At 42.4% G+C, this 27,537-nt stretch overlaps 1 protein-coding gene across 2 annotated transcripts in view; it reads left to right on the top strand.

Annotated features, from left to right (window-relative positions):
- The window catches only part of C1QTNF1 (C1q and TNF related 1), a 28,606-nt gene extending 5,332 nt beyond the window's left edge, over positions 1-23,274 (top strand). Inside the window, exons 3-5 of one of the 2 annotated variants that reach the window (XM_032209369.1) lie at positions 5,175-5,302; positions 9,748-10,310; positions 22,922-23,274. In XM_032209369.1, the coding sequence (XP_032065260.1) occupies positions 5,175-5,302; positions 9,748-10,298 (679 nt within the window). In that variant the 3' untranslated portion in view covers positions 10,299-10,310; positions 22,922-23,274. Of the gene's footprint in view, positions 1-5,174; positions 5,303-9,747; positions 10,765-22,921 lie in introns of those variants that run through there. The other variant, XM_032209367.1, reaches the window with a different exon arrangement.
- Positions 23,275-27,537: the final 4,263 nt, after the last annotated feature.

Genomic DNA, 27,537 nt, shown 5'->3' with positions numbered 1-27,537 from the left:
TACCAATAAGATCATTACACATCATACTATAGTATCTAGGACAGTGATGGCTAGCCTTTTTTGTTGTTGGGGTGCCAAAAATGAGAGGGCATGCACGTTTTTGTCTGTGTGTGTGTGCCGGCACCCATAATACAACATGCAGCGCATGCACACACAACCCCCACACACACTCCGCCCACATATGCCATTCTACTTGCCTCCAAGCTGAGCTTGGTATTTTCTCCGTGGGGGGCAGGGGGGGCATATTCACACACACCCCAAGCTCCAGGAAAGCCTCCAGAGCCTGGGGAGGGTGAAAAACAGGCCCAACGGGCAAACTGGAAGTTAGGAAACAATCTATTTCTGGCTGCCGGAGGACCTTCCGGGGGTCCGGGGGAGGCCTTTTCTGCCTTCCCCAGGCTCCAGAGACTTTACTGAAACCTGGGGAGGATGAAAACGGCTGGTCCCGGCCCTCTGGAAGACCAAAAATCAGCTGGCCAGCACACACATGCACGCTGCAGTTGATGGCTCACATGGTGGCAGATATGGCTCCATGTGCCACCTGATACTGGCCCCGATCCCTCAATATATTTCATATTGGAACCCCTTCCCTCCTCTCCCCTGTCTTTCTGGCTACCATCATTTGCTGGTTTATGTTTCAGGCAAAGGGTTGGAATAATGGCTTGTAATAATGGAGTTTGAATGCTAGATCACAAAGAGTGGGGGGAGAAATACAAAGAAATATCTTTCCAAACCCTTCCTCCCCTTCCCCAAATTATAGTGCTAATTACAGGAAGTGGGAGGAGGTCCTGTCTAGTGCCTTGGAAAAAATCATTTAACCCAGTGTCTTGGCAAGTTGATCCCCTATTCCTGCTTTAGGCCAAAGGTTGTTCCCCCTGAAGGAGCACAAACTAGCAATCATCTGCTAAAAGTTATGAGAGAAAAAAAGATATGGCATCTTTTTAAATTGAAGTAGCTGAAGGGCATGGCTTTTTCTTCAAAAGATGTATAATTAGATGGGTAGCACCAGCCCTCATGGTTGCAGAGTAAATTCAGATTTTGTAGTCCCCTACAGTCATTGGGTGCAGCTTTCTCTTCTACAGTGGCTGGCAATTTTTCTTCCCGTCCAAGGATTTAGATTCCTCTGGGTCTTTTTAGTCTGGCCAATCAATGATCTGTTTCCACTCCCACCTCCATAAAATGTCTATTCTATTTCATTTTTAATGAACCTTGGCAGGAACTGAGAGCTAGAAAATCTATGTTATAATGTATATAATAGCTTATATAATAGTATATAATATAATAGCTATAATGTGTCTATTCTACCACAATGCACATCTTCATAAGATTTCCTGGGTTGAGGAGGGAACCCAGCTGTGCCAATGGCCTGACTATTCTCCCTTCCCCTTTCCCAAATCACCCCTGCCAGTGTTTTCATCTCTGCTTCGCAAGCTGATGTAATGTGAAGGAGTCTAGACATGTAGGTTTTGGACTATGGGAAGACCCAAATTCAAATTTGTCTTCAGCAAGAAATCTCACTGGATGACTATGGAACAGCTTACTCTTTTTCTACTTCACAGGGCTGTTGTGGGGGGAAATTACAGAAGGTCTTAGGAAAAAAAAGGTGGAATATTCATCTAACAAACAAATAATGTTTCAGCTGTCCTCTTCAGCTAGTTCATATAATATAGATTAGAGTATAATCTAATAGTAGTAGGAGTAGTATTTAGAGCCTTTCTTCACTTCTTGTTTACCACAACAATTGAAAAACCTGGCAAACCCCATTGTACACATTGGTTCATTTCATTGGCTGTCTCTTATCCCAGGCCGTTGATTCCTAATGCCACATCTTGGTTTTTACCCTGTAGCAAAATGTATAGAACAGAAAATTGGGAAGATGTATAGTCATGCTAGCAAGTAGCAACCTTTTGTATTTCTATAGCAAGGGCTAAGTTTCCCTAAGGATCATTAGTAAAAAAAGGTAGGCAGGTGAACTTATGTGGTGCAGTTACAATAGATCACAGATTTATTGGAAGAAGGCGATAGGTTGATGGCTTTAATTTACAATCCTCCCTTGTTTTTCTTTTTGTCCATTTGTTCAGTTTTTCTTATCCTTAATAGATTCTGTTGTTGCTTTTATAAGAAAAAAATAAGAGGAAAATGATGGGAAGGTTGCAATGGGTTTTTTGTTTTTGTTTTTCATGTTTAAATATCTGTCCAGCTAGTTTTTATTATTGCTTAAATGTATTAAAATACAGATATAACAAGGTCCATTGTGACAATCTTTTCTGTATGATCATTTTATTCTTCCTTTATTTTGTACAACTCAAGACAACCAACATAATGTTCCCGCCTCCTATTTTCCTAACAGTAACCCTGTTTGGTGGGTTGGGCTGAGAGAGGGAGCAACTGGCCCAAAGTCACCCATCCAGTTCCCATGCCCAAGTGAGGGCTTGATCTCCCATCTCCTGGTTTCTCTACACTATTTTAACCATTAAACCAAAATGGGTCTCTTCTCCAATTAAAAGAACGTGCAGCCCTTGTTTCTATTAGACAATCCTATAGCATCCTCATGAGAGACGTAGTGGCTCAGTGGCTAAGATGCTGAGTTTGTTTGTTTGTTTGTTTGTTTGTTTGTTTATTGTTTATTTATTTATTATTAAAATTTATATGCTGCCCAATCCCGAAGGACTCCGGGCGGCTTACAAAAGAAGAAAAAGAGAAAGGAATTTTTTTTTTTTTTAAAAAAAAGACAGTTTAAAATCACAAAACCACATGCATTCATTCTAACCCGGGCTGGACCTCAACAATGAGGTCAACAGACCCAGGCCTGCCGGAACAGCCAGGTTTTTACAGCTTTCCTGAAGGCCATGAGAGTGGGTATGGTCCGGATCTCTGGGGGTAGCTGATTCCAGAGAGTCGAAGCAGCCACAGAGAAGGCTCTCCTCCAGGGGCCTGCCAGCCGACACTGGCTGGCTGACGGCATCTGAAGGAGGCCCAATCTGTGGGATCTTACCGGCCACTGGGAGGTATGTGGCAGTAGGCGGTCTCGAAGGTACGCTGGCCCTAAGCCATGTAGGGCTTTAAAGGTAATAATCAAAACCTTGAATTGCATCCGGAGACCAATTGGTAGCCAGTGCAGCTCGTGGAGGACAGGTGTAACGTGGGTGTACCTCGGTACACCCAATATCGCTCGCGCGGGCTGCATTCTGGTCTAGCTGCAGTCTCCAAACACTTTTCAAGGGTAGCCCCATGTAGAGCGCGTTGCAATAATCCAGCCTTGAGGTGACAAAGGCGTGAGTAACCGTTTGAAGTGCCTCCCGATCCAAATAGGGCCGCAATTGGTGCACCAGGCGAACCTGGCCAAAGGCCCCCCTGGTCACAGCTGATGATGTTCCAGTGTCAGCTGCGAATCCAGGAGGACCCCCAAATTGTGAGCCCTCTCTGAGGGATGTAAATTTTCACCCCCCAGGGTTAAGGATGGACTGTCTAGGCTGTCCTTTGGGGGCAGCATCCAAAGCCACTCAGTCTTGTTGATCAGAAAGGTTGGCAGTTTGGCGATTTGAATCCCTAGTGCCACGTAATGGACTGAGCTCCCATTACTTGTCCCAGCTTCTGCCAACCTAGCAGTTCGAAAGCACATAAAAAATGCAAGTAGAAAAATAAGGACCACCTTTGGTGGGAAGGTAATAGTGTTCCGTGTGTCTTCGGCTTTAGTAATGCCGGCCGCATGACCATGGAGACGTCTTCAGACAGCACTGGCTCTTCGGCTTTGAAATGGAGATGAGCACCGCCCCCTAGAGTCAGCATTGACTAGCACTCATGTGCAAGGGGAATCTTTACCTTTACCTTTATAGCATCCTCATACATGTCATTCTGGAAGTAGCTGGAGAGTTTGTCTACAGGGTATACATATTTATTTTTCTCAGTCATAACAAATTAGGTGCTTGGGACTGTCATCATAGTTACTAGAATGGAAAAAGAATAAAATATGATTTTCAATCTCACTGTAAACTGATCAGATCAATTGAAAGATGGCCTTGTCTTGAATTGAAGTAATAAAAAACTACCCCAATGTTTTCAAATGACAGTTCAAAAGCTGTAGTCACACAATCCTGGATGACAAACACTTATAGTTTCATAAAAAGTCAAGATTCCAAGATTAACTAGGTATCAGAGTTTTGAAGTACAAGTACCTTGACCATTGCAACAAGGACTGATTCCATGTATGTTCTAATATTTGAATGAACGAAGACTAAAAAATTTTCTCAACAGCTCTTGTGTTCTGCCAAAAGACACCTGCCACATCTTGGATTGAATTATAATCCATACGCACACAGTATTCTTTCCCATCGTGACCCGTCAAAACCGCGCTCGACAAAACCGCGCTCGACGAAAGCGCGTACCTGACGTCGTCAGCAGCGCGACGAAAAAAATTAAAAAATAAATAAAATTAAAATTAAAATAAAATTAAAGCAAGCCGATTCACATAAAGGTAAGGGTTAGGTTTAGGGTTAGGGTTAGGGTTAGGGTTAGGTTAAGGGTTAGGGTTAGGTTTAGGGTTATGTTAAGCGTTAGGGTTAGGTTTAGCGTTAGGTTAAGGGTTACCGTTAGGTTTAGCATTAGGTTAAGGGTTAGGTTTAGGGTTAGGTTTAGGGTTAGGTTAAGGGTTAGGTTTAGGGTTAGGTTTAGGGTTAGATTTGGGGGGGGTTAGGGTAAGGTTTTCGCTTTAATTTTAAATTTACCGCTCACAGCGCGATGTTTCCGTCGCGCTGTGATGACGTCACGTACGCGCTTTTGTCGAGCGCGCAATTGTCTACCGCGGTTTTGTGGTGGAACCCTTTCCCATAATATGCCATTTCTCCGCCATTTTGATCTCTGGTGCTTAAGTTGGAGGCGGTGACCTACTTGCACATTTAATTATCATATCTTGGCTTCAAAGTCTTGGTTCAAGGTTGCAGGATTGGGGAAGACAACTGTGCTAGGCCCTGGTTACTTGGGAATGGATTTGCTCATTATTTGCTGCCCAGGCAGGGGTCCCAATAATTCCTGTCAACTACATTTAATTTTTCATATTTTGTAAAACAGGGTTGTTGCGGAATAGGATGGGCTTATAGAAGTGAAACTCCGGGTCCGCATCTCCTTTCCCAGTTCTGTCCCTTTGACCATTCTGTCTATGTGTTTCTGCCTCCCAGAACTGAATATGGCTATCAGAGACACAGCAAGCAGCCAGGAAGGTCGGAGTGTGTTCGCTGCTGTGATCCTCCTGCAGCACATCCCATGTATTACCCCGTGCCTCAGATCAACATGACCATCCTGAAAGGTAAGAGGCACCGGGCCAGTTGTGCTGCTTTGCATTCAAAATGTGAGATGTAGGGAAAGGTTGGCCATTAGTTTATCCATGAGCAATATGCACCACAAACATATCTCTGTGGACAACATGAAAGTTATCATGGATATTAAAGCATCAGGCACATCTACCCATGGTCTGTTGGACTGGAGATGTTTTGCTTGCCCTCCTAAGATTCCTGATCTGGATCTTTTTCTTTTTTGTTTTGTCATCCTGGAAAAACAGTTATTGTTCCTGCTATTACTCATTTCAAGGCTTAAAATTGGCAATATCCTCTGACTAACCTTTCTCCAATGCCAAGGCCACTTCCACACAATTGTTTTGCTGTACTCCTGTCCCTGAGCCAGCAGGAAATCATGCTGTGCTAAATCTTGCTGCCCCTATACATGCCCTTATGGGCCACTGCCCATAAAGCTTTAAGGGGCAACTCCTAAGGACTGTGAAAGGCTGTTTTCCTGGTTGATAGCCAAGTTTGCCCAACATCATCTGTCATATGAAAAGCCTCCTCCAATGGATACGGACAAAACGGTGATTACTCCATACATTCCTCCCTATTTCTTTCCTGTGATGATATCGACTGATTTTTTAAAAAATTACTTGAAAGTACAGGTGAACTAGTTGACTGACTTATCAACCACTAGATGGCAGCAAATAGAGTTTTTTGTCTCTCTTGGTTGCCACTTAGTGGTCATTCAGGGTTGAACAATGAAAATGCAGTTGTTGGATAAATGCTGTTGCAGAATTGGAGTTTAAGAAAGGGGATTATGGGGATTGATATGAAAGCTATAAACTACTCTAAGATAATTATATGAGGAAAGGACATTAGGAGCAAATGCCTAAGCAATTCCCTACCATCCAAGCTATGGAAGTACAAAAAATGAGTCCTTTCAATAATATCCCAAAGATGCTTTTTCAAGAGGCAACTGGACTGCCTCTTGAAAAAGCACTTTGGGACAGTGGTGGGTTTCAATTTATTTTACTACCGGTTCATTTGTGTGCACGTGCACAATGCTTGTGCACATGCTTCCTGGTGGGTGAAGCCTCCCACTGCCGCCACTACCGGTTCTCCTGATCTGAGACGATCCAGCAAAAACCCACTTCTGCTTTGGGACAACCATGACTGAGAATCTCCATAGACACTTTCAATAATACTTTGAGTAATCTTTCTTAAACCAGTGAAACCTTAACTAATCACTGGCTAATTGGACTAGATCAACCAATCCACTGGTGGCTAATAAAAGAGGTTATAGTAATTGGGGTTCTGATGTCCCATGTAGCCGAAAGAGGATTGAAGGGTAGAAGAAATCATTATGAATAGGAAGCCAGCAGAACCAATTTGAATCTGCAGTTTGTCAGTATAGGACACCTAATTTCAGGTTGCCTTCCCCATGTGCATCAGTATTCCCTTTATTTCCCCACATCCAGCAACTGGAGACAGAATCAGAGAAAAACACAGAACAAAGTATTGAAAAGCATATTTGAGTTGCCTTCTGTGAGATACAGGAGGGGCATGTGGACATGCCCTCTGGAAGTAGTTAGTAGGCTCTCTTTACCCTGGTATAAGACAGTTTTACAGATTTGTCCCAAGGCTGTATAGTGAGTTGGTTGGGGCAGCCTGAGGGAACATCATTTACATTTCCTACAATGTCCCCAGCATAACATTGCCCTGGAGCATTATGAGAAGTTAAAACACCGGCTCAGAAAAATGAGAACATAAATATAGCTGTATTGGATTTAACTAAGGCATATTGTGCTGGGACTTTGTTCCTATCCAATACTTTTGGTTCATACACAAATGAAATTTCCCCACTTCTGTTCTCCACCAGTTGGTTTTACAGGATTGAGAAGCTGCTCTGATCAGGGAGGTAATAGAGCTATCATGACTAGTAGGGATGGATAAGCTGCATCCCCATTAATTTGCTGAATCCCCTTTAAGATATTTAACTCAGCAGCAGCATTATAGTGTGAGGTAATGAACACAGCTGTTTGATCAACTTTGGAACAGAGGAGAGAAGAGGACATAAAACGCCTCATGTTAAAATCAGTTCTGTACTTGTAAATCCTTCACATCAGGGGGCAAGATAGCCAGGATTTCTACATCCATTTTCACCTGGTTTTCAGAATCTGTTCCATCCATAGGGTGCCTCCCCTCCGTCTTAGATTATTACATCAATTCTGCCTATGGAAGCAGATGGGGAGGGAGCATAGTGCATAGCCAGAGGGCGAATAAGCTAACAATATTGCAGCTGCCTCATCTCCTAATTCATGAGGGGATTTCAAAGTGCATAAATTTCAGAGAACTCTAGGATATGCCCTAACATTTCTAAGTTCCATCATTTCATAAGGGACAGAATCACAACTTATCACTTGGCATCGGCAACTCAGGTCATGCTTTGAAATCCCTGCCCATCTGACCCAAACCATTTAGCTGCCAGTTTGGAGCGGAAATGGGATAGGCTTCCAGAAGCCATGGAGAATTGGCATTTGGAGTCCCTCCCACGTTTTAACCACAATATGAAGAGGCTGTCTTTGGACAAAACCTTGGGTTCTGCAGAATCTAGAGAGTTAGGCTAGGGGGAAGTTGTATGGGTTAAGTAAATTCCTTGGCTGGAAGAAACTGTTATGATAATTTTATCCAAATTCCTTCTTTAGCAGAGGCCAAGGGAAACCAACAATTAGTCTTGAGTCAGACTTAGGACACCAGAGGTTGTGTTAGGACATGGCCTGATCTGGAGGGTGGAGAGGTATCATCAGAAAAGGCCCTAGGACTGCTGAATCTAAGATTTCAAAGGAAAATCCCTGAAACCAACAGGGCAACAGTGGCAATAGACAGAAACCTACACACACTTTCATAACCCCACCACATCCCATTCTACACACAGTTTTTCTTCCATCGGTATACCAGTAATTCGTATTTGCATTTCCTCTACTTATTTTTCAATTTATATCCTGCTACTCCTTCAGGGTCTCAAAGCAATATAGATAGTAGGTGTCCACAGTTATAAAAATAAAACAACCCTATGAAATTAGGCTAAGAAAGATGGAAAGGCAGTTATTTCATTTAAAGACTGGATTAATCCTGGGTTAATAACTATGCGTATGTCCATACCTTTGTCCACATAAATCTGTACCTCCCTTCCCCTTACAGGGCAAGTTAGTTTGATAAAATCTTTAAACTGAATTAATGGAAGGTTTTCCAACCCGACTCTCTCATTCTCTCACATGGGGATGCACACAATGTTTATAACATTCATATATGCATAACACAATTCCACCCCCTTGGCAACTGCAATTACTCTTTCCTGCTGACTGCAGATTCATTTGGGAAAAGCATTCAGTTGAAACCAAAAATAAGTGCTCCTAGCAGGACTGGGGAGCAGTGGAGAGAGGCCAACCAAATCATATGGGGAGACTGCAGGCTGCAACTGGCCTATGAGCCAGAGGTTCTCCACTTGAGTTACTCTCTGAGTATACTGTATATTGTAGAGTTCTCCCTTTTTCTTCCAATCCCTGTCTTTTGATCGTTCTAGATTCAAAACTGAAAACTTTCACATTTTCGAACATTTATTTTCAGATTACATGTTCATATTACATGGGGTATGTTACAAGTTTTAAACCATTGCTCCATATTTAATATTTAAACTGATTTAGCATAAAATTCAATGATAAGTCTATTTAATATAAAACAAAGATACTCACTGGTTTGAAGGCATTGCAGTGCAGACATACCTTCATCCATGGAGGAAAAAGTATTTTACCTCATATGCATCTGTCTGAAATCTAAGCCAGGAAGGACATTATATTATGTAGTGTTTTTTCCTGCCACAAGAATGGAGATGGTATATATAGTTTTAAGAAATGGTAAGCCAGCAAGGAATAGCAGTGGACCGACTGGTGCCATTTCTGTTCAGGGTTTTCTGCCACAAATGGGATGCATGGATTCTTTTATGTATCTCCCTGTTGTATTCAAATGTATAAATGGATATTTAGCCAAGAAATCAGCCATATTTTACACCACAGTATTAGAAATAAGATGTAAATAGCAGGGAGGAAGTCTTGTAAAGTGCCAAGAAAAAAAAAGTAGGATTCAGATCAATATTTGTTGCCCAAAGCATTTTGGACATTTTTCCATATTAAGGGCATTTTCTGCTTTCTGGTTTGAAGCCAGAAAGTCATTGCACTTTATGTGATCCTTCTCTCTTACTTTGGTGATCCCATAAATCCTTGTGGTTGTCCCTCTTCACTTGTTCCTAAAAGATGCCTTCACCAATTGCTACCTGCCAGACGGATTGGACATTAGTAGCCTTAATCCTCATTTAGCTGGAGTAAAACTCCAACACGCATCCTTGGGGGTGGGAGGTGGGGACACAAGCTAGCTGAAGGATACTGCGACCTGTCATGACATCTTTATTTCTCAGGTGAGAAAGGGGACCGTGGTGATCGTGGCTTCCAAGGGAAGTTGGGAAAAGCCGGCGCAGCAGGCAAGAAGGGTGAGATGGGCTTCAAGGGGCAAAAGGGCAACATGGGATCACCTGGAGAGAATTACAAAACCAACTACGCTGCCTTTTCGGTGGGTCGGCGGAAACCCTTGCATAGCAATGACTATTACCAGATACTTGTCTTTGACACTGAGTTTGTGAACCTCTACAGCCACTTCAATATGTTTATGGGCAAGTTCTACTGCTATGTCCCGGGCATATATTTCTTCAGTCTCAATGTGCACACCTGGAACCAGAAGGAGACCTACCTCCACATCATGCACAACACAAAGGAAGCAGCCATCCTATATGCACAGGCTAGCGACCGAAGCATCATGCAGAGCCAGAGCCTCATGATCGAGCTGCAGGACCAGGATGAAATCTGGATACGGCTCTTCAAGGGTGAACGTGACAATGCTGTGTTCAGTGATGAATATGACACCTACGTCACCTTCAGTGGATATCTGGTTAAGCCCAGCTCAGAGCCTTGAATCAGCTAGCAGGTGGGCAGCTTGTTCCTATCAGCTTTGGCTTGTCTCCTTTTATTTGCTGATTTCTAGCACTGCTTGCTGCGGGGAAGCACTCACTTGCACTGGAAGCACCCACAGAACTCGGACCTTGATGAGATATTCTAAACTAGGATCTCTCTTTTGATAAACATGGCTTTTCTTCTACATCAGCCTTACCTAGTGCTCTCCTAACGTGATGGACTAGAACTTCCAAGATGTCCAGTTTGTCTGGTTACAGTTTTCAGTCTAGTTAGGATTGAGGCTTTGGAAAGACGTAATCCAACACATCTTGAGGATCCCAAACTGGAGATTGAATCTTATTAGTTTATCTTGAATTTCACTGATCAAACACTCATATCTTCCCAGATTATAACCGTTCTGACCTAGGTTTCCCAAGAGCATGAAACAAACTCCTTGTCCCGACAAAAAAACCTTTTATTAATTTACTGTGAATTCTGCTCATTCACATCCAGCAAAGTCTTTCAAGGGAGGATTTACAGCCACAGACCTTACCTGGAGTAGAAAGCTGCCAGGCCAATATCTGCAAAACTTGGCAAGGAGTCTCAGAGAGTCACGAACCAATTAAATGAACTAACTGTCTCCTGCAAACTCCACTCCCTTTTCACTCCTCTTTTATTTCCTCTGGGCGGGGCCATTCATTGTTCACCTGTGGCCTTACTCCCAAGTCAGCCCCTGTTCTTTAGCTGTTCCCTTCGTCTGGCAACTCTGTGCATGCACACTAGGAACAAGCTCCAGTTGTTTGTCTGCCTCACTGATGTCTGACTCTGAAGGCAGCTGATAACTGGCATATGGCTCTGGCCCCCTCTCTGCCTCTGACACACAGCCCTCATCAGAGCCTTCCCCAGACTCCAGGACTGGCCCATGTTCCTCCCCAACCTCCTCACTGTCCAAATCTGCTGCCAGCTATGCTGGCTTCTCACGGGCCACAACAATAACTTAATCATTGTCCTGGTAGGCCTGCCTGCCATAACTTGGAGATCTTTCTGTGGTACTAGGATACAGATCCATTATCTCTCTGATTTCTGGTGTATCCATTACCCATCATTGAACTTTATCCTTCCTGGTGGAATCTCCTCCCTCACAGCTATGTAACTGCACTACCTCTAATTCATGTCCATATTGACCTTAATCTCCAGCATTCACTTGTATTAATTTCCAAACCTTCTCCAGAGGACTCAGCTGTGCTCCCTGAGAGAGGTACCACTACCATCATGTTTGTGGTTTTTTGCCCTCAGTTGAACATAGATGATCCCCTCTATATGATTTAAACACCTTTCCCCCATTGACTTCTGTCCTTCAGGCCTTCTTTTTCATTTAATCTTTTAGGTCTTAGAGTTCTCTGCAATGCACCTAAAGCCTTCCTCTGTCCCCTAGCTGGACATTGCGTTAATACCACCTAATAATAAAAAGCTTGTTATTATTCAGTATAACATTAGTTGAAAAAGTTATACCTTTTCTTTCTTTTGGAAGGCCTTGTTAACTGACCTTTTCATTCAGAAGCTCCTGTTTATCTGCATCTGATGGGGATGCCTTAAAAAACATAACACTAAAGCACTGGTTCCACAAACCACTACCTCCTTCCTGTTGCAAGCATATTCTCTCTAGTACAGTTCTTGGGCACTGCCCACTATGGTCATTTTGACTTGGTTTGCAGGGAAGAATTAAGATTGAATTCCTGGCTTCAATCAGAGGCATCTGTCTGTGTAACGCCTTTTTAAAGTGCTTGTTGGGTATTACACAGGCGTTTGCTATAAATGGGCTTAACACTCTTAAGAGAATATGTTAGTCCCCTGCTGTACAGAAGGTCAATTTAATTATACGTTTCCTGCTGTGCCAGGTCAATGCAGACCCCATGCATGGTGTGAAGAGGAAGGAATCTTCAGCTGTTTCCCACTTTTCCATGTAATGATCAATGATCATGACAATAGTGATGACAATAATGATGGTGGCGTTGAATCTTCCCCACTTTTGGCGCTGGGGAGGGCTGGGAAATGGAAGCAAACTCCTGTTTTTTCCTTTTATTTGGGAGTCCTGGCACAGGACTTCAAGGTGGTCATGAATGGGTCAGATCCACTTTCAACCCGCAGGTTGAGAAATATGATTGGCTGCTCATATGCCTGGGAAGGCAGCAAGGACTCCACATTCTTAAGTCCATATGCCAAGGATTGGGGCAGGTGACCCAGGACTGCAATGAGTGTGAATGATTCATAGTTGTTGAGAAGAGAGAGTGGCTGGATGGGTATTTACATTCTTAAAGGTCACTCTTTTGCCTCCTCCTTTGCCCATTCTGATTTGCAGAGGATACTTGATGGCATAGAAGCACTGCAGCCCCCTTTCCACGTAGAAGCCACTTTATACCAAGTACATCAGTGGTGGGTTTCCATTTTTTTACTACCAGTTCACTCGTCCATGCACTTGCATGCACAGAAGCTTTTGCACATGCGCAGAAGTGTCCAGGCAGGTGGGTGAAGCCTCCGGCCACCACTACTACCGGTTCGCCTGATCCGGGCCGAACTGGGAGCAACCCACCTCTGAAGTACATACATACACAAACAAGTCAAAAGAGGACTCTTTTCCTGTGGATTTTTAAAATATTTTAACTGCCTTTCAACTTTGCCGTCTTTTTTGTGCAATTCTTGCAGAGTCTTTCAGCCAGCTCTGCTTTCCATCTTCTGCCGCTTGCCTTTTTTTTCTGACAGTGCCACAGTTTCCACACACAGATGTTTCCCATTCCAAAAATATTACCCACTCTTTTTCTTTCTCCATTCTTTTGAAGTCTATCCATTCCCCCATCTGGAGCCCCCAATCGTCTCTTTGAGTGTGATGTTGTAGAGACAAATTATAGGACATTTCTGCTGACTGAAGGATTGGAACAGCACAGTATATCCTGAGATATAACACAGGCTCGACTTTTGTTATGCCTTCATCCAGTCTCCAAATACACCATACAACTCAGCTCTTTGGAGCACCTATTTTGGAAGATAGTTTTTAGAAATGGAGAGGGGGAAGACCTGGGAAACAATGAGGGTTGCTAATGAGCAGAACTCTAATGGCTGAGAAGATGTAGGACAAAGAAAGGCTGAAATGACTAGTTTGAATCCCACTTCAAGGCTACATACCATGTTCTGGTTTGCCGAGTCCTTTGTTTACTATTGTTGCTGAAACAGCTCACTTCTTCTAATGGACATCATGTTTTCTATCAGGAAAAGAAAGTTTTGTGACCATTTAGTGAAGGCTTGAGTCATTCTTAATTTGTGCCAGTGATCATCAGTACAGGTAGTCCTCTATTTACAAGAGTTCATTTAGTGACCATTCAAGGTTACAACGGCACTGAAAAAAGTGACTTATGGCCGTTTTTCACACTTACGACTGATGCAGCATCCCCATTGTCACGTGATCAAAATTCAGATTCCTGGCAACCAGTTCATAATTATGGTGGTTGCAATGTCCTGCGGCCAACTTTTGCGACCTTCTGACAAGCAAAGTCAATAGGGAATCCAGATTCACTTAACAACCATGTTACTAACTTAACAATTTCACTGATTCACTTAATGGTGGCAAGAAAAGTCATAAAATGGGGTAAAACTCACCTAACAAATGTTTCATTTAATAACATCAATTTTGGGCTAAATTCGGGTCGTATGTCGAGGACTATCTGTACTGGAACTAGTCACTTTTCAGCTTCCAGAGGAGAGAAATCAGCTTTACAACATACATAAACATAACAACTACGGTGGACATGCATTCTATGGACACTAAAACTATTGACTTTGTTGTTTCTTTTGATGGATGCTCTCCTATTTCCTTGTTCTATAAACCATAAAATCTCCAGATGAGTGCAGGTTTCAGTCTCTCCAGGTAACACATTGTATTGTTTAATGCAGGAAACAATTGCTTGCTATTAGTTGGCCACCAGCAGCTTCAGAAAATGTCTGAAGTCATCTGTTTATACAGGATCTTTTGCCTACCTGGTTGGATTGAAACCATGAATGGTGATTGCTCTCATGGCCCCATTTTTAAGAAAATCATTGCAAATCATAGGTTCCATATGTTTGTACCTGCATACCATGCCATGACCAGGTACATAAAGGTTTTGTATGCTGTATTTCTATTAGCTGACAGCATGGGGGAAATATGAAACAAAAACGCATCAAACATCTATTATCCAATCACCTCTCATCAAAGCAACTCCTTAGCAGGTCATTATGGCCTCCTTCATGTAGGCAAACATTTTGCTTGCTCTCCTGAAATAATGGTTGTGGAATAGCCTGGTGGGTGTTTTGCCTACCGTATTTTCAGACTATAAGATGTACCGGAGTATAAGACGCACCAAGATTTTGAAGAGGTAAATTTTTAAAAAAAGGGGGTTTGCCCTCCCCGGCCCCCAAATCCTCCGCATGTCCTTGGGGCATGCAGAGAGTTTGAGAGGCCTGCAAAATGCTCCTGGGGGCTGGGGAAAGCAAAAATGCAACACATGGGTGAGTGGGGGGTTGGAAGGTGATAAACGGGCCCATTTTTCACAAAAACAGGGTGTGCAGAGAGTTTGGAGTGCTGCAGAGTGCTCCTGGGGGCTTGGGAGGGCAAAAACAGCCCTGTTTTGTGAAAAATGGGCCAATTTTTTGCTTGTTTTTGCCCTCCACAGCCCTCAGGAGCACTTTGTAGGCCTACCAAACCCTCAATTTTTGCAGAAAATGGGGTGTGCAGGGTGGTATTTTGGGAGGCCAAAAATGTATAAGATGCACCCAGATTTCCACCCTCTTTTTGGGGGGAAAATGTGCGTCTTATACTCCGAAAAATATGGTATTTACCAAATAGCTGCCATAGTTGTCATTATCATATTCACACAGCAGTAGAAGACAAGCTGTTGAAGTTCTCTCACTACACTCAGCTTCCCATCTTACTTTCTCTTATCTCAGTTTTCCTTTTATCATTTTTTTTCTAGACAGCTACATACTTCTACCTCCAATGTTTATTCCCCAAGAATACATGTGAGGCTTATGTGGAGTCAGTGGCATTCCTGTGGTACAAATGATGGTGGAGGCTGGTACTCAGTATCTCAGCTGCCCTGTCCCCCTTTTTTCTTTATGATCTAAAAATAAATTAAAATCAGGTGGGGTAGGGATCTCTTGGGCTTCTTCAGTCTTCCAAGTTATATTTTACAGCATGCCAATAAAAACACGAATGCTTTCTTTTGCCTTCCCTAAACCCCTGCCCCCCCCCCTCGCCCCCAGGTATGTTGGACAAGGATCCTTTGTCCCGATCTCTTGGTCCAATGTAAAGGAAAGGCACTCGATTTGGGGAAGTGGTTGTAAAAACATCACACATTTTCAAAAACAAGTAGCTAATTATTTTCAAGTATATGTTTAAAGGAGGAAGATAGTTATTAGCAAAGCACAAAACGCTGGTGGATTAGTAAGGGCTTGAACTGGAAGTGGTTGCAGAGGATATTGTTTTCCCCGAAGGTCTGTATAAACATTGGATCAAAGCAAGGTCTTGGGAGATACATGGAGCTCTGGTAATTTGTTTCCCCATAATATTTGAATGTGTTTCATCTCCTTATAATGCTCCTCTTTCAACTTACTCCACCCAGTAATGAAGGATCCGCTAGGACTGATTGAGAAAACAAATAAGCTCCCTCTGGGAGCATTGTTTGCATTTCAAGAGATCCGGCCAACTCCAAGTTAGGCTGTCTTTTGGAAAACAGTTAAATCTGAGGGGAGGGGGGAGGAGATAGAAGTTTTCTAATAAACAGGGTCATGTATCTCAAACACTCCAAATCCCATGGTTCATTCCATATAAGAAACTATAAGGCACAGATGGCTGGTTTGTTGTGAACAAGTGTGTATACGTATATTCTTATGCATAGCCTTCTAACTCTCAAGAAATATGTAAAAACTTTGTTTCATATTGGATTTTCATATTTCAGCTTACATCACATCCAGAAATGGTTGCAATATGATATGATAATTCTGCAGTGCACAAAAATGCAGTCATAATAATTCATCTTTTAGAGGTTCATGTCTCATTGTGGGAAGACATCTAATCTAAGGAAACATTTAATAGAAGTGGGAATCTGTGAGTTAGAATGGAACACCAGACAAAATTATGTTTAAGAAGCATACATACTGATATACTATTAGCATTGTTTCAGCTACCTTGTATGTTTAATTTGCTAACACAAGAGGATAAAGTTAATTTTCTAGGCTAATTGTGTAAGATTTCATTCAACAACTAAGATTTTCAGTTTCCCAAAAATGGGACCAAAAAAACAAAACAAAATAATAAAAAAACGCAATGTGCAAATGATAGACAGATAAGGGACATGTAAAGTAAAATTATTTGCTTTTCTTTTTAACTGTCCAACTTAAAAGAACAATTCTTGTTCAGGCAAATAAATGAATAGGATCAAACAAAATTTTGCATTTGAAATTTTGTATTTAAAAATTTTAAATATAAATACAGCCATTGTACTGTACTTTTTTGTACTATGAACTCTGCTTTATAAAAGATACTTTTCAAAGTCTTTGTGAATTTCTCTAAGCAAATTGTTATCTGCAAACTGTTTTTTGAACAGAACTCTTAAACTATGTACTCTAATTGTAATTTAAAACAGTGTGCTGCATTTCCTGTTTGCCTGAACTTATTTGGGTATTTGCAGGTCAATACTCAGTAGGCTGCTCTTTGACATGTTTCAGTATGGTATGTAGGGTAGTTTTAAGAGGGAATAAAAAGTCTTACCCTACGGCAACTGTACAAGTTAGGTTCTTTTGTGGGCTGGGGAAAGCAAGCTATGAATTTGCCTAAAGCACTTTTTGCAGGTATTGCTATATATCTGAGACTTCTCCCACAGAACTGTCTTCATCCTCCTTATAATAATCATGGTTATTTTTGAAGTAAAGATAATATGGCATCTTGGTTCCTGCAGATGGGGAATTGTCAAAGATGAGAGTGGGGGAAGCAATTCTCACTAGTGGAAAGTCTCCATGTCCCCCAGCTCCAAAGAGGCAGTGTGAAGCAATCATTTACAGCATTCCTCTGGAGAAGAAGCTGAGACTCAGAGAGAGAATTGTGCATGCAGGTATCTCAGGAGTATTAAGAAAGATGTCTGAACCCCAAAGCAATGGAGGTCTCCAGCAGGGAGAGAGTTCAGACTCTGATCCCCCTGAGGCAATTGAAGGCAAATAGAGAAAGGAAGAGAGAGGGAGGGAGGGAGGAAGAGAGAGAGAGAGAAAGAAAGAAAGAAAAAGAAAAAAAAGAAAGAGAAGTGTTGGCACTGCCGTTTCTTTCCTTCTCCCACATTACTGCTATGTTGTAGATTCATCTGTGGCCTTATCTGCAAGACCAAATTTGTTCTTGGTCTATGGCAAGGGGGGAACCTATGGACACCGAGGCAGCCATGTTCCATTTCTTTGTGCATCTATGACCCTGACAAACATGCAAAGGCAACCTGGGAACGTTCTCAAAGCAGCTATTTTGAGCCTTCTGGAGGAGCAGTTGTCTCAAAGCTTTGGTGAGGCTTGCTCCACTTGTAGTACTCTGTGAAGCCCCTTTTGAAATCTTTGCACAGCGCCAGCGTATTCCTCTGATCACTGAACTGGCCTGGCTGATTCTTTTTACTCTTGTCAACTTTGAAATGCTAAGAACACAATGAGGATGCAGTTATCAGTCAGTTCTCTCTTTCCACCTAACAAGAATGTGTTAAATGTCATTTGGTTAGTACCCCATGCAAACGACTTGTCAGTCCTGAAACAACACAAAAAAGGAGTTAAATCAGGGGTGAAATCCAGCAGGTTCTGGAGAACGCGTAGCGGAAATTTTTAGTAGTTTGGAGAAACGGTAGCAGACATTTTGAATAGTTTGGAGAACCAGCAAATGCCACCTCTGGCTGGCTCCAGAGTGGGGTGGGAATGGAGATTTTGCAGTATCCTTCCCCTGGAGTGTGAAGGGAATGGGGATTTTTCAGTATCCTTCCCCTCCACGTCCACCAAGCTACAGCACGCCCACCAAGCCACACCCACAGAACCGGCAGTAAAAAAAAATTGAATTTCACCACTGAGTTAAATTGCTAGCTGAATACCACCATGATTGCCCCAAAATTTGTGATAGTCAGAATTGCTTGTCAGCCTTATAAGGTAGACCAATCATTACCAGATGATTGTTGTAAATGCTACATTTGCAAGTCTAAAAATACACCTCCACACTACCCCATCTCCTTTACAGCCCATGAAACTAGGGAGGGTTTCTTATGAACCTCTTCCCACTCTCACATTCCTGCTGAGGGCTCCCTTGTGTCGGGGTCTGACACCTTGCCTTTTTATCTGACTGTTCTCTTTATTGTAAAGTGGGCCTTTAATAGGCAAGAAGCAGACCAGCATTGATACAACAGCATTTATTGACTGAAACTGGAACTGGGGAAGGACAGGCAATTGCCTGTAGTTTGTACTCTGGGCCCACACAGGGCCCATCATAATACATGAAAACCCCCACCCAAGTATGAATGTTCAAAGTTTCCCTCCAAAACAGATTCAGTTAACAGTTAGGGTCATCTAAAGGTTAGTTTCACTTTAGCACCAACACAACTATATGTATTCAATACATAACACCCTTGGCTGTGTCTCTTTGCCCTGTCTTCCCCGCATATCATTACACGGTCTGAACACCAAGTCATTAATTTCCCCTCTTAAAATCCCAAAGATAACTGTGAAGGCAGCACACCATTGGTTTGGCAACAAGGGCTTTTTCTGATGCTTCTAACCTTGATTGTGGTAAAAGCCAAAATGAGAAGGAAAACACTGCCCCTGCAACTGTAAAGAGTTCTACAAGAAACTAGTTATTTGACCCTTGACAGTCAGGGGCTGCACATGAGACTGCCCCTGGACAACATCTGGAAACTATAATTAGAACAAAATGCAGCTGCTTGGGCATGATGGCTTATCCGAGGGACTGCCTTCTTCCCTATCCATCTAATCCGATCAAACAGGGACAACTCCCTCCAAGTCTTTTCCCTGCAGGATTGTTACATGGGGTGTGGTAAGTGAGCATTTCCTTTCCTTTCCTCCTATTCTTATAAAACTCCCTCCTAGAAGACTTTCTGTCAGCTTCACCCTTCTCAGCAGTGCCAGGAAAATGCTAAAGACCTGGTCCTTCTTGCACAGAAAGAGGGTGTTTTATAACTGAAGTTGAGATTCACAGGTGCTTTCATGTTGTGGGTTTTATATTTTCTGATTGGGCTATTTTTATACATCCTTGGGGTTTCTGGGTAGTAGTTTATGTTGCTGCTGTTGGCCAGCCAAAATCTCCAGGAATGTGTGGCATACAAGCATTGTAAGTATGTAAGAAAAGGGAAGGGAAAGAAATTAAATGTTCTAAACCAAATGCTTATTGTTTACATTGCAAAAACTGTAACTTCTTATAAAGAGAGTTCCACAAACTGTTCTCTGTGCTGCAGTGAACAATATAGCCTCATCTCCCATATTACATATCAAACAAAAGGGGGAGAAAAAAAGAAAAGTAAACGGGTACTGAACCAGGGGTGAAATCCAGCAGGTTCTGACAGGTTCTGGAAAACCGGTAGCAGAAATTTTTAGTAGTTTGCAGAACCGGCAAATGCTACCTCTGGCGGCCAGAGTGGTGTGGAATGGAGATTTTGCAGTATCCTTCCCCTGCCACGCCCACCAAGCCACAACCACCAAGCCACACCACGCCCATCAAGCCACGCCCATAGAACTGGTAGTAAAAAATATTTTAATTTCACCACTGTATTGAACATATACATAGGTCCTTGTGGAAAGCAAGTGGATGGAGGATGGATTTTTGTCAATTTTATCTCTTTGGCTGCATTGTTTAAATTGTTAACCAGGACTAATTGTTTTACATTTATCTCTGTTAAACCAGCAAGCATTCCTCTTAGAGGACCTGTTAGAACAACTGAAAGTTAGAAGAGAGGATGGATGAGACAGGAGTTCCCTCCAAAAAGAAAATGGACAGTTCACAAATTTTGCAGGGCTTCACTGTTGCATAAATAAAAATTACTGGATGTGATTTAGACTACACACAGCTGAGCTTTTGGATTCAGCCAACATTGTGGCATCAGCAAAGTCCAGACCTGCTATTGAATCAGTGCCAAGTCTTCCCATGAAGTGGCTAGGTGGGAAACCCAAATGCCATTAAAAATAAAACTCATAATACATTAATAGACAAAACTATATATGGACAGTCGGAAATATGTCCTGTAAAATTCAGCTGGAGTTTAATTAAGATACATGGTGTGACATACAGCTCGTATAGCTGAAATTAGCCAGCTTTCAATAGCACCAATCATTTCATGGATATGGCAATCCAAGTCACCCTTGAGAATAGTCTTTTACTTGCTTGCTAGGTTTGCTTGTTCCTTTCCCATAAAATTTCAATTCTGGAGGGTCAGCCCTTTGATCTTAAAACCAAAGAATTCCTTCAGTTTTTCACTAATGGGATAAGGTAAACAAGAACAATTTTGATGCTTAAAACTGAATTTACAACTTTCAGCTGCAGCTCTATCTGTTGTTACTATCTTTCCACTTCAACATTTGTCTGAACATCATATTGGAGCTAAACACAACTATAACCTAAGTTTCCATTTCCTTTTTCTTAAAGCATATTTGTTACCATGGCGCTCATGAGGAAAACAACAACAATACAACACACCACTACCTCTGTGGAGCCAATCAGCGTTTTAGTTGCAAGCTTTCAAGTTTATTAACACTTTCAGCACATTGTTGTTGGTGACGGAAAAATAAACAAGAGAGGAAAATGTTTCTGGTTGATATTAGAGGTTATTTTCATTTCAACTATATTTTCATGAGCCAGATTTCCAAGCTGAATTCATTACACATTTTGTAACATGTAGAAGAAGAGATTGGACAACCATTTGTCTGAAGTGGTATATGGTTTCCGGCTTGACTGAGGATTAAACTAAAAAACCTCCAAGGTCCCTTCCAACGGTGTTATTCTATTCCAGTGCCTTTACATAATTGCAATAAAGTATGTTGTTCTTATAACACTCATGGTCCCTGGAAATTATTCTAAAAATTAACAGTGAAGACCTCCACATAATGCAGATGCTCCCTATCAGGGTCAGGATGGCTGTCATCCTGTTCATTATATCAACAGAAATAAAAACGAGCTATTTATCTGTCCTTATTGCTTCCCCTGTTCCTTTTATAACAGTAGTGATTGCTTATGTGCCATAAATTCAGTGTTGCCTCTTAGTGAATACATAGGTTTTTTCCCCATGATGATTTGTCTCTAACCTGGTCCTTCCAGTCTTCCAAAGATGAACTTACACAATCTAAAATTGAGGTCGATCCACCTCACTTGCTAGTTGTCCTTCTTCTTCTCTTTCCTTCCACCTTTCAGAGCTTTTTCCAGAAAGCTAGGTTTTTGTGTTTGAAGTAGGATAATTAAGAGTCTGGTCATTTGTGCCTTGAGTGAGAACTCTAGATGGAGTAATAGCAGTGCAATTCTCATTTCAAGAAGGTGCTAAGTGAAGTTATTTTGCAGCTCTTTCAGCTTGGCATCAGAGAAACAAGGCTTTTTTTCCTCATGGGTGCTAATTTTTCTTTCAGGCAAGGCAATCTCAGAAGGACGCTTGGCTATACTGCAAATTGCTCCTGGCTTCCTGTTATCATGTTGCAAATACTTTTTTCTTTGCCAAGAGTGCCAAATATTCCTCAGGGCTTTTATCCAGATGTCTTGCCACACTTTGCCCCCCTATAGTCCAGAAAAGAGAAATTATTTTCCTGAAAGAAGATTCTGCTTCCCAGGCTCCAAATCCAGATATTTGTAAGCAAGAGGGTTTGTATCTAGTTGGGATACTAATGATTCAGAGGTATTTTTCTCTCCTTCTTGCTGAACATACAGAAAGGAGAGGAATAAAAGAAGCATTGGCCAGAGATAGCATTAAGAAAAAGAGTTAACCAAGTGCTTGGGTCTTGTTAGATATGAATGATGACAAGAGCCTTTCTACAGTACTTCAGAATTTCCAAGCACTTAAGAACCTGAGATGTAGGTCACCATTATTCACATTTTAATGAAGGGAACAGCAGCTGAAACAGCATGTCTGATTCAAAGCCACAAATAGTCTGGGGGACAGATGAGATTGTACTTGTGTGTCCTCTTGACACCAGCCCATTTGTAAGTACAAAAGATCAGTTCACAATACAGCTGTGGAACATTACCCAAAATCATCAGCAAAGCCTTCCCAGGACATCTTGTCATGAATGAAACGGGGCATGTAAAATACAGACTAGAATTTTATACACTTTAAGAAGTGGAACAGCTTGATACATTTATTTTATCTGCAGCAATGGAAGAGTAATTGCTGTGAGAAATGAGAAACTATTGGAAGTTTGAAATCTGAGGGTTACCCAAACTTTGGAGCTATTGAGTCCTTTATTCCATTGGATTGAGCTGAAAGAAAAAAAAACAATGTACTTTATAATGAGAGAAGCAGGCAGGAGCTGCTTAAGACTAAAAATAGGTCCTAACTAAGAATATGCTAGAATGTATTGTCAACAAACCGGCTTTCTTTTCTTTCGGTCCTCCAGGTGTGTTGAATTACAGTTCCAGATTGTGCCTGGCATTTCTGTAGATTTCCAGGTTCAGAAGGTCAAATGTAAATGATGTGGCAAAAATATGTGGAAGCGATAAGGTCCTACTCCTCTATGAACTAATCTCCAAGTCCAGCATTAACTTGGTTGTAGCTATTACATGCAGAGAACCTCAGCACTTGAAGGATCAGATGATGGAATGTACGTACCGATGAGGCCCTGTGGATCAGAGGAAGGGTCACATGTGGAGATAGGACCCAGGTGTGGATGGAATGGACATGAGAGTGAGGAATATGAATTCTGATAAAACATTTTCTCTTGTCTTCATTTCTTTGCCTTGACAATTAAGAGCTTTGCTCCTTTCCTGTCTCTCTCATGGGGAAGGAGAGGGGGGTGTCAGGGGGGAGGGTTGCCTTAGAAAAAAAACTGTTTGTTCTTTTATTCTGCTCTGCAATCTGAAGGAGGAGGGTGCTGCACATTAACAGCGAGACAGAAGTAGCACCTTAAAACAATAGCCAGGCTATAGGAACAAGAATAGCTCGCTTATAAGAAAAACTCCAAAATCCACATAATTAGCACACTTTGCAAGATACCCATGACCTGGGGTGAAAAACAGGTTACATGACATTAGCTATTTAACATAACAAGCGTAAAGGTTTAGAGGGGGCTGAAATTCCACATAACTAATCAATCTTATCTGTATGCATGCATTATTAGGAGAAGGGCAAAGGGTTGAATGCGACCATCCCTTGGCTTTAAAAAACTGCTGTAAGATTCTAATCTTGGTCCTTGGTTAGCTTTTCAAACCGGGGTTCTTATATCTTAGTACCAAAATAAAATATAATTCTACATCACACCTTGTGTCTGGTGGCTTCAACACCAAGCAAGAGCCCAGTTTTGGGGACAACATGCTCATATAAGTGCTTGCTTTTGTGCCACCACTTTCCTTCTATCTGAGACAGCCTCCAAAGCCCTAATGGGGAAAAACTGCAATTTGCATGCCAACTTCAATCATGGAATCCATGGAGCTCTGCCATGGGCCAAGGAAGTACACTCGTTTTTGTTCTTAAAGCATGTTGAGTTAAAGCTTGAGAGACCGCCTACTGCCGATCACCTCCACATGACCCATTAGATCTCATCGTTTAGGCCTCCTCCGAGTTCCATCCGCTGGCCAATGCCGACTGGCCACCACGCGAGGAGAGCCTTCTCGGTGGTAGCCCGACCCAATGGAACGATCTCCCCGTGGAGCTTCGTACCCTCACCACCCTCCAGACCTTCCGCACAGCCCTTAGATCTGGCTAACCCATCAGGCCTGGGGCTAAAGATTGTAACCCGCCCAGAATGGTATGAATGTTGCATTTAATCATGTACTGTCTTATATGTAAAGTCTGTCCCCCACTTCCTTTTGATTGTGAGCAGCCCTGAGTCCCCCAGGGAAAAGGGCGGCATACAAATAAACAATCAAAAAAAAAAAAAAGCAAGGGACAAAGATCAGTCAGCTCTCTCTGCCTCCCCCATATCACTTAAATAGGTATAGAATAGAATCTTTATTGGCCAGTGTGATTGGACACACAAGAAATTTGTCTTTGGTGCATATGCTCTCAGGACACATAAAAAGACAAAATACATTCATCAAGAATCATAAGGTACAGCACTTAATGATAGTCATAGGGTACAAATAAGCAATCAGGAAACAATCAATATCAGGCTCATGAAGAGAGCAGGTGCAATGGCAGCAGTCAAAGCGCCTCCCTCCCACCTAGTTGTAAGTGACAGAAGCAAAGAGTGGGGGGGAAGAGATGAAAGAAGAAGGGACAAAGGTATAATAAGGGCAGAAGGCCCTCCACCTTTTAAGGCTCGTTGCAATCTACTGCAGAAGAGATTGAGGGGTGGGAACTACATCAGTGCTATGATGACCTTCAGAAGCAATTATTCACAAAGCTTCTTTTCCCTAGCAGCTGGGAAGAGCCCTGGCAGCCATGAAGGAGCTCTGTTCCTAAATCATAGAAGGCTCTATTTTAGCTACTGCGTTTTCTGTCTAGATGCTGAAGCTGCCAGGAGACCTTTCCCACACAGGATCTGCCAGACCTAGAGGGGCACATTGCAACGATTAGGGAAGTGAGTCTCTCCTCCACATTCATTAATGCCAGCTGCCTCTAGTTTCACTCTTCATTTAATAGTTTGTGTATTTAAGCCTTATTTATTATCTATGGCTATTATTGGCTCTATGCAAACTCTGTTTTTCTGTGCCTTACACAAATTGACACCTCTTTGGAACTGAGTTGCTTCTGTATTAGCAGCTGATATATCATGTTGGGATTCGTTCTAAACCCTATATTGTTCTGTAACTTTTTCCATTGGAAGTTCTTTTCAGAGGGTTGTATCTATCTATCATCTCTTTTGCTGTTCTCTTACTTGTGACAAGTTTATAAAAAGGAATTTTCCATTTGCTGTTTTCCTTTTTAAATAAAGCTTGATTTTATTGATCTCTTGTGGAATTGGTCTAACTCCTGACATATGAGGAAGGGAATGAGGGGCTGATTTATACTTTCCCTAGTTACAAGTATCCGTGCTACAAGCTGCCAATTTATTTCCCTTTTATCTTCTTTTTTCTTACTAGCTATGAGAATCCTATCTCTCACACACAATGGGGCTAGTGTGGAATACGATAAAGGTATCTTTCTGGAAGACAGGCAGCAGCAGCTGAAGTAACTACAGAATGGCACAACAAAGCAGGAGATGGAACCACAATTTGTAGATCTGAGGGGCTTCTGGAAAAGGATGGGTAAAATCCTCCAACTGTTCACCCTACCAATTTAGCCCTCTTGCACCCTGATCCATCTACAAGGAGAGGGAAAATTCAGTTACCGAACAGGATAGGTACATGGTACGTGGAGGACACTTTCACTTAAAAGAATCAATAGCACTTGTAATGATCATCAGGAGACAAAAACTTCATGTTGAGGTAATAGTTTTATTAGCACAGCTGAACAAAATAGTTGCAAGTTTTTGTGCTTCCCCAAAAATTATTGATGAGGCAAGGAAGTTTCAAAAACCTGAGGATAATTAGTGAAAATCCAGGCAAAGAATTTTTCTTGTATTGTGATAGGTCAGTGAGGATGAATCTTTCCGGTACCAAGTGCCAAAATGGTTAGTGTGTGGGCATGCACGTGCATTCTGGAAACCGAAAGAGCAGCCGCCCAGAGCACATGTATGACCCAGGCAGCTGCTCTTCTGGTTTCTGGTGCATGCATGCGCACCAGCCACCTGGTCTTCCGGTTTCTGGCACACATGCATGCACGAAGACCAACTGGCCGGTATGCATGTGTGCACCAGAAACTGGAAGAGCAGCCACCCGGTGAGTATACATGTGCTGGGAAGATGATGTTCTGGTTTCTGGTGCACGCATGTGCACCAGCCAGCTATCTTCATGTGCACATATGTGCCAGAAACCAGACGATCAGGTGGCCAGTGCACATGTGTGTGCCGGAAACCAGAAGATCTTTCCAGAACACGCATGCGCACCAGGCAGCTGCTCTTCTGGCACTCCCACATATATGAAGACCAGCTGGCTGGTGCGCTGGAATCTGGAAGAGTAATGGACGACGGCTCATGTGCCCGGAGAGATGGCTCTGTGTGCCACTTCGGGCACATGTGCCATAGGTTTGCCATCAAAGTGATAGGTGTTCAAACCATGTGTCTGCCAGATAATATTCCTAGAGGGAGGGACTGAAAGTCTCCTAGGATCCAAAATGGTTCTTGTCAGAGACTTGGAATGGCTCTTCCAAAACCTTTAGGGAAGAGGCAGCAAGCAAATAATTGTTCCCCATTTTGTTACTTAGCATAAATCGGTATTAGACTGGATTATAGAAAACAATCTAAAATTATTTCTGAAAAGAACAATTAGCCACTTTGCAGGGCTAATTCTGTAAGGAAGGCAGGAAGGAAACATTCTGGTGTTGTTTCTAGCCTAATCTTTACTGCCCTTCTTACAGAAACTGCCTCTCTGGTTAACCCTTATTACATTGTAACAGCTGAGGCGAAGCGCCCATTGACATAGCAATAGCAGTTAGACTTATATACCGCTTCATAGGGCTTTCAGCCCTCTCTAAGCTGTTTACAGAGTCAGCATATTGCCCCCAACAACAATCCGGGTCCTCATTTTACCCACCTCGGAAGGATGGAAGGCTGAGTCAACCCTGAACCGGTGAGATTTGAACAGCCGAACTGCAGGACTGCAGTCAGCTGAAGTAGCCTGTAGTGCTGCATTTAACCACTGCGCCACCTCAGCTCAGTTCTATGAGTGACATAGAGTTGGCCACGCCCACCCAGTCACATGACCACCGAGCCACACCTACCCAGCTGGTCATTAGGGCAGAGAACCAGTTGTTGAATTATTTGAATCCCACCACTGATTTACATAGTGGCTCTCTGGAGTGCTAGGTTGAAGAAGGTCAGGGGTCTCTTAGGGATCAATATTTTGGAGGGTATGGCTTATGTAATGTTGTCTTGAAATGGTATCAAACTATGCTTTATGACAGGAGATGCAGTTATACTACCACAGATGAATGTCAAAGGTATTATCTGGAGAAGGTTAAATTAGAAAGAGAATA

The sequence above is a fragment of the Thamnophis elegans genome, chromosome 2 (genome assembly GCF_009769535.1).
Source record: "Thamnophis elegans isolate rThaEle1 chromosome 2, rThaEle1.pri, whole genome shotgun sequence".
Lineage (NCBI taxonomy): Eukaryota > Metazoa > Chordata > Lepidosauria > Squamata > Colubridae > Thamnophis > Thamnophis elegans.
Note: the sequence above shows the minus strand (reverse complement) of the source record. Positions and strands in the feature narration are given on the sequence as shown.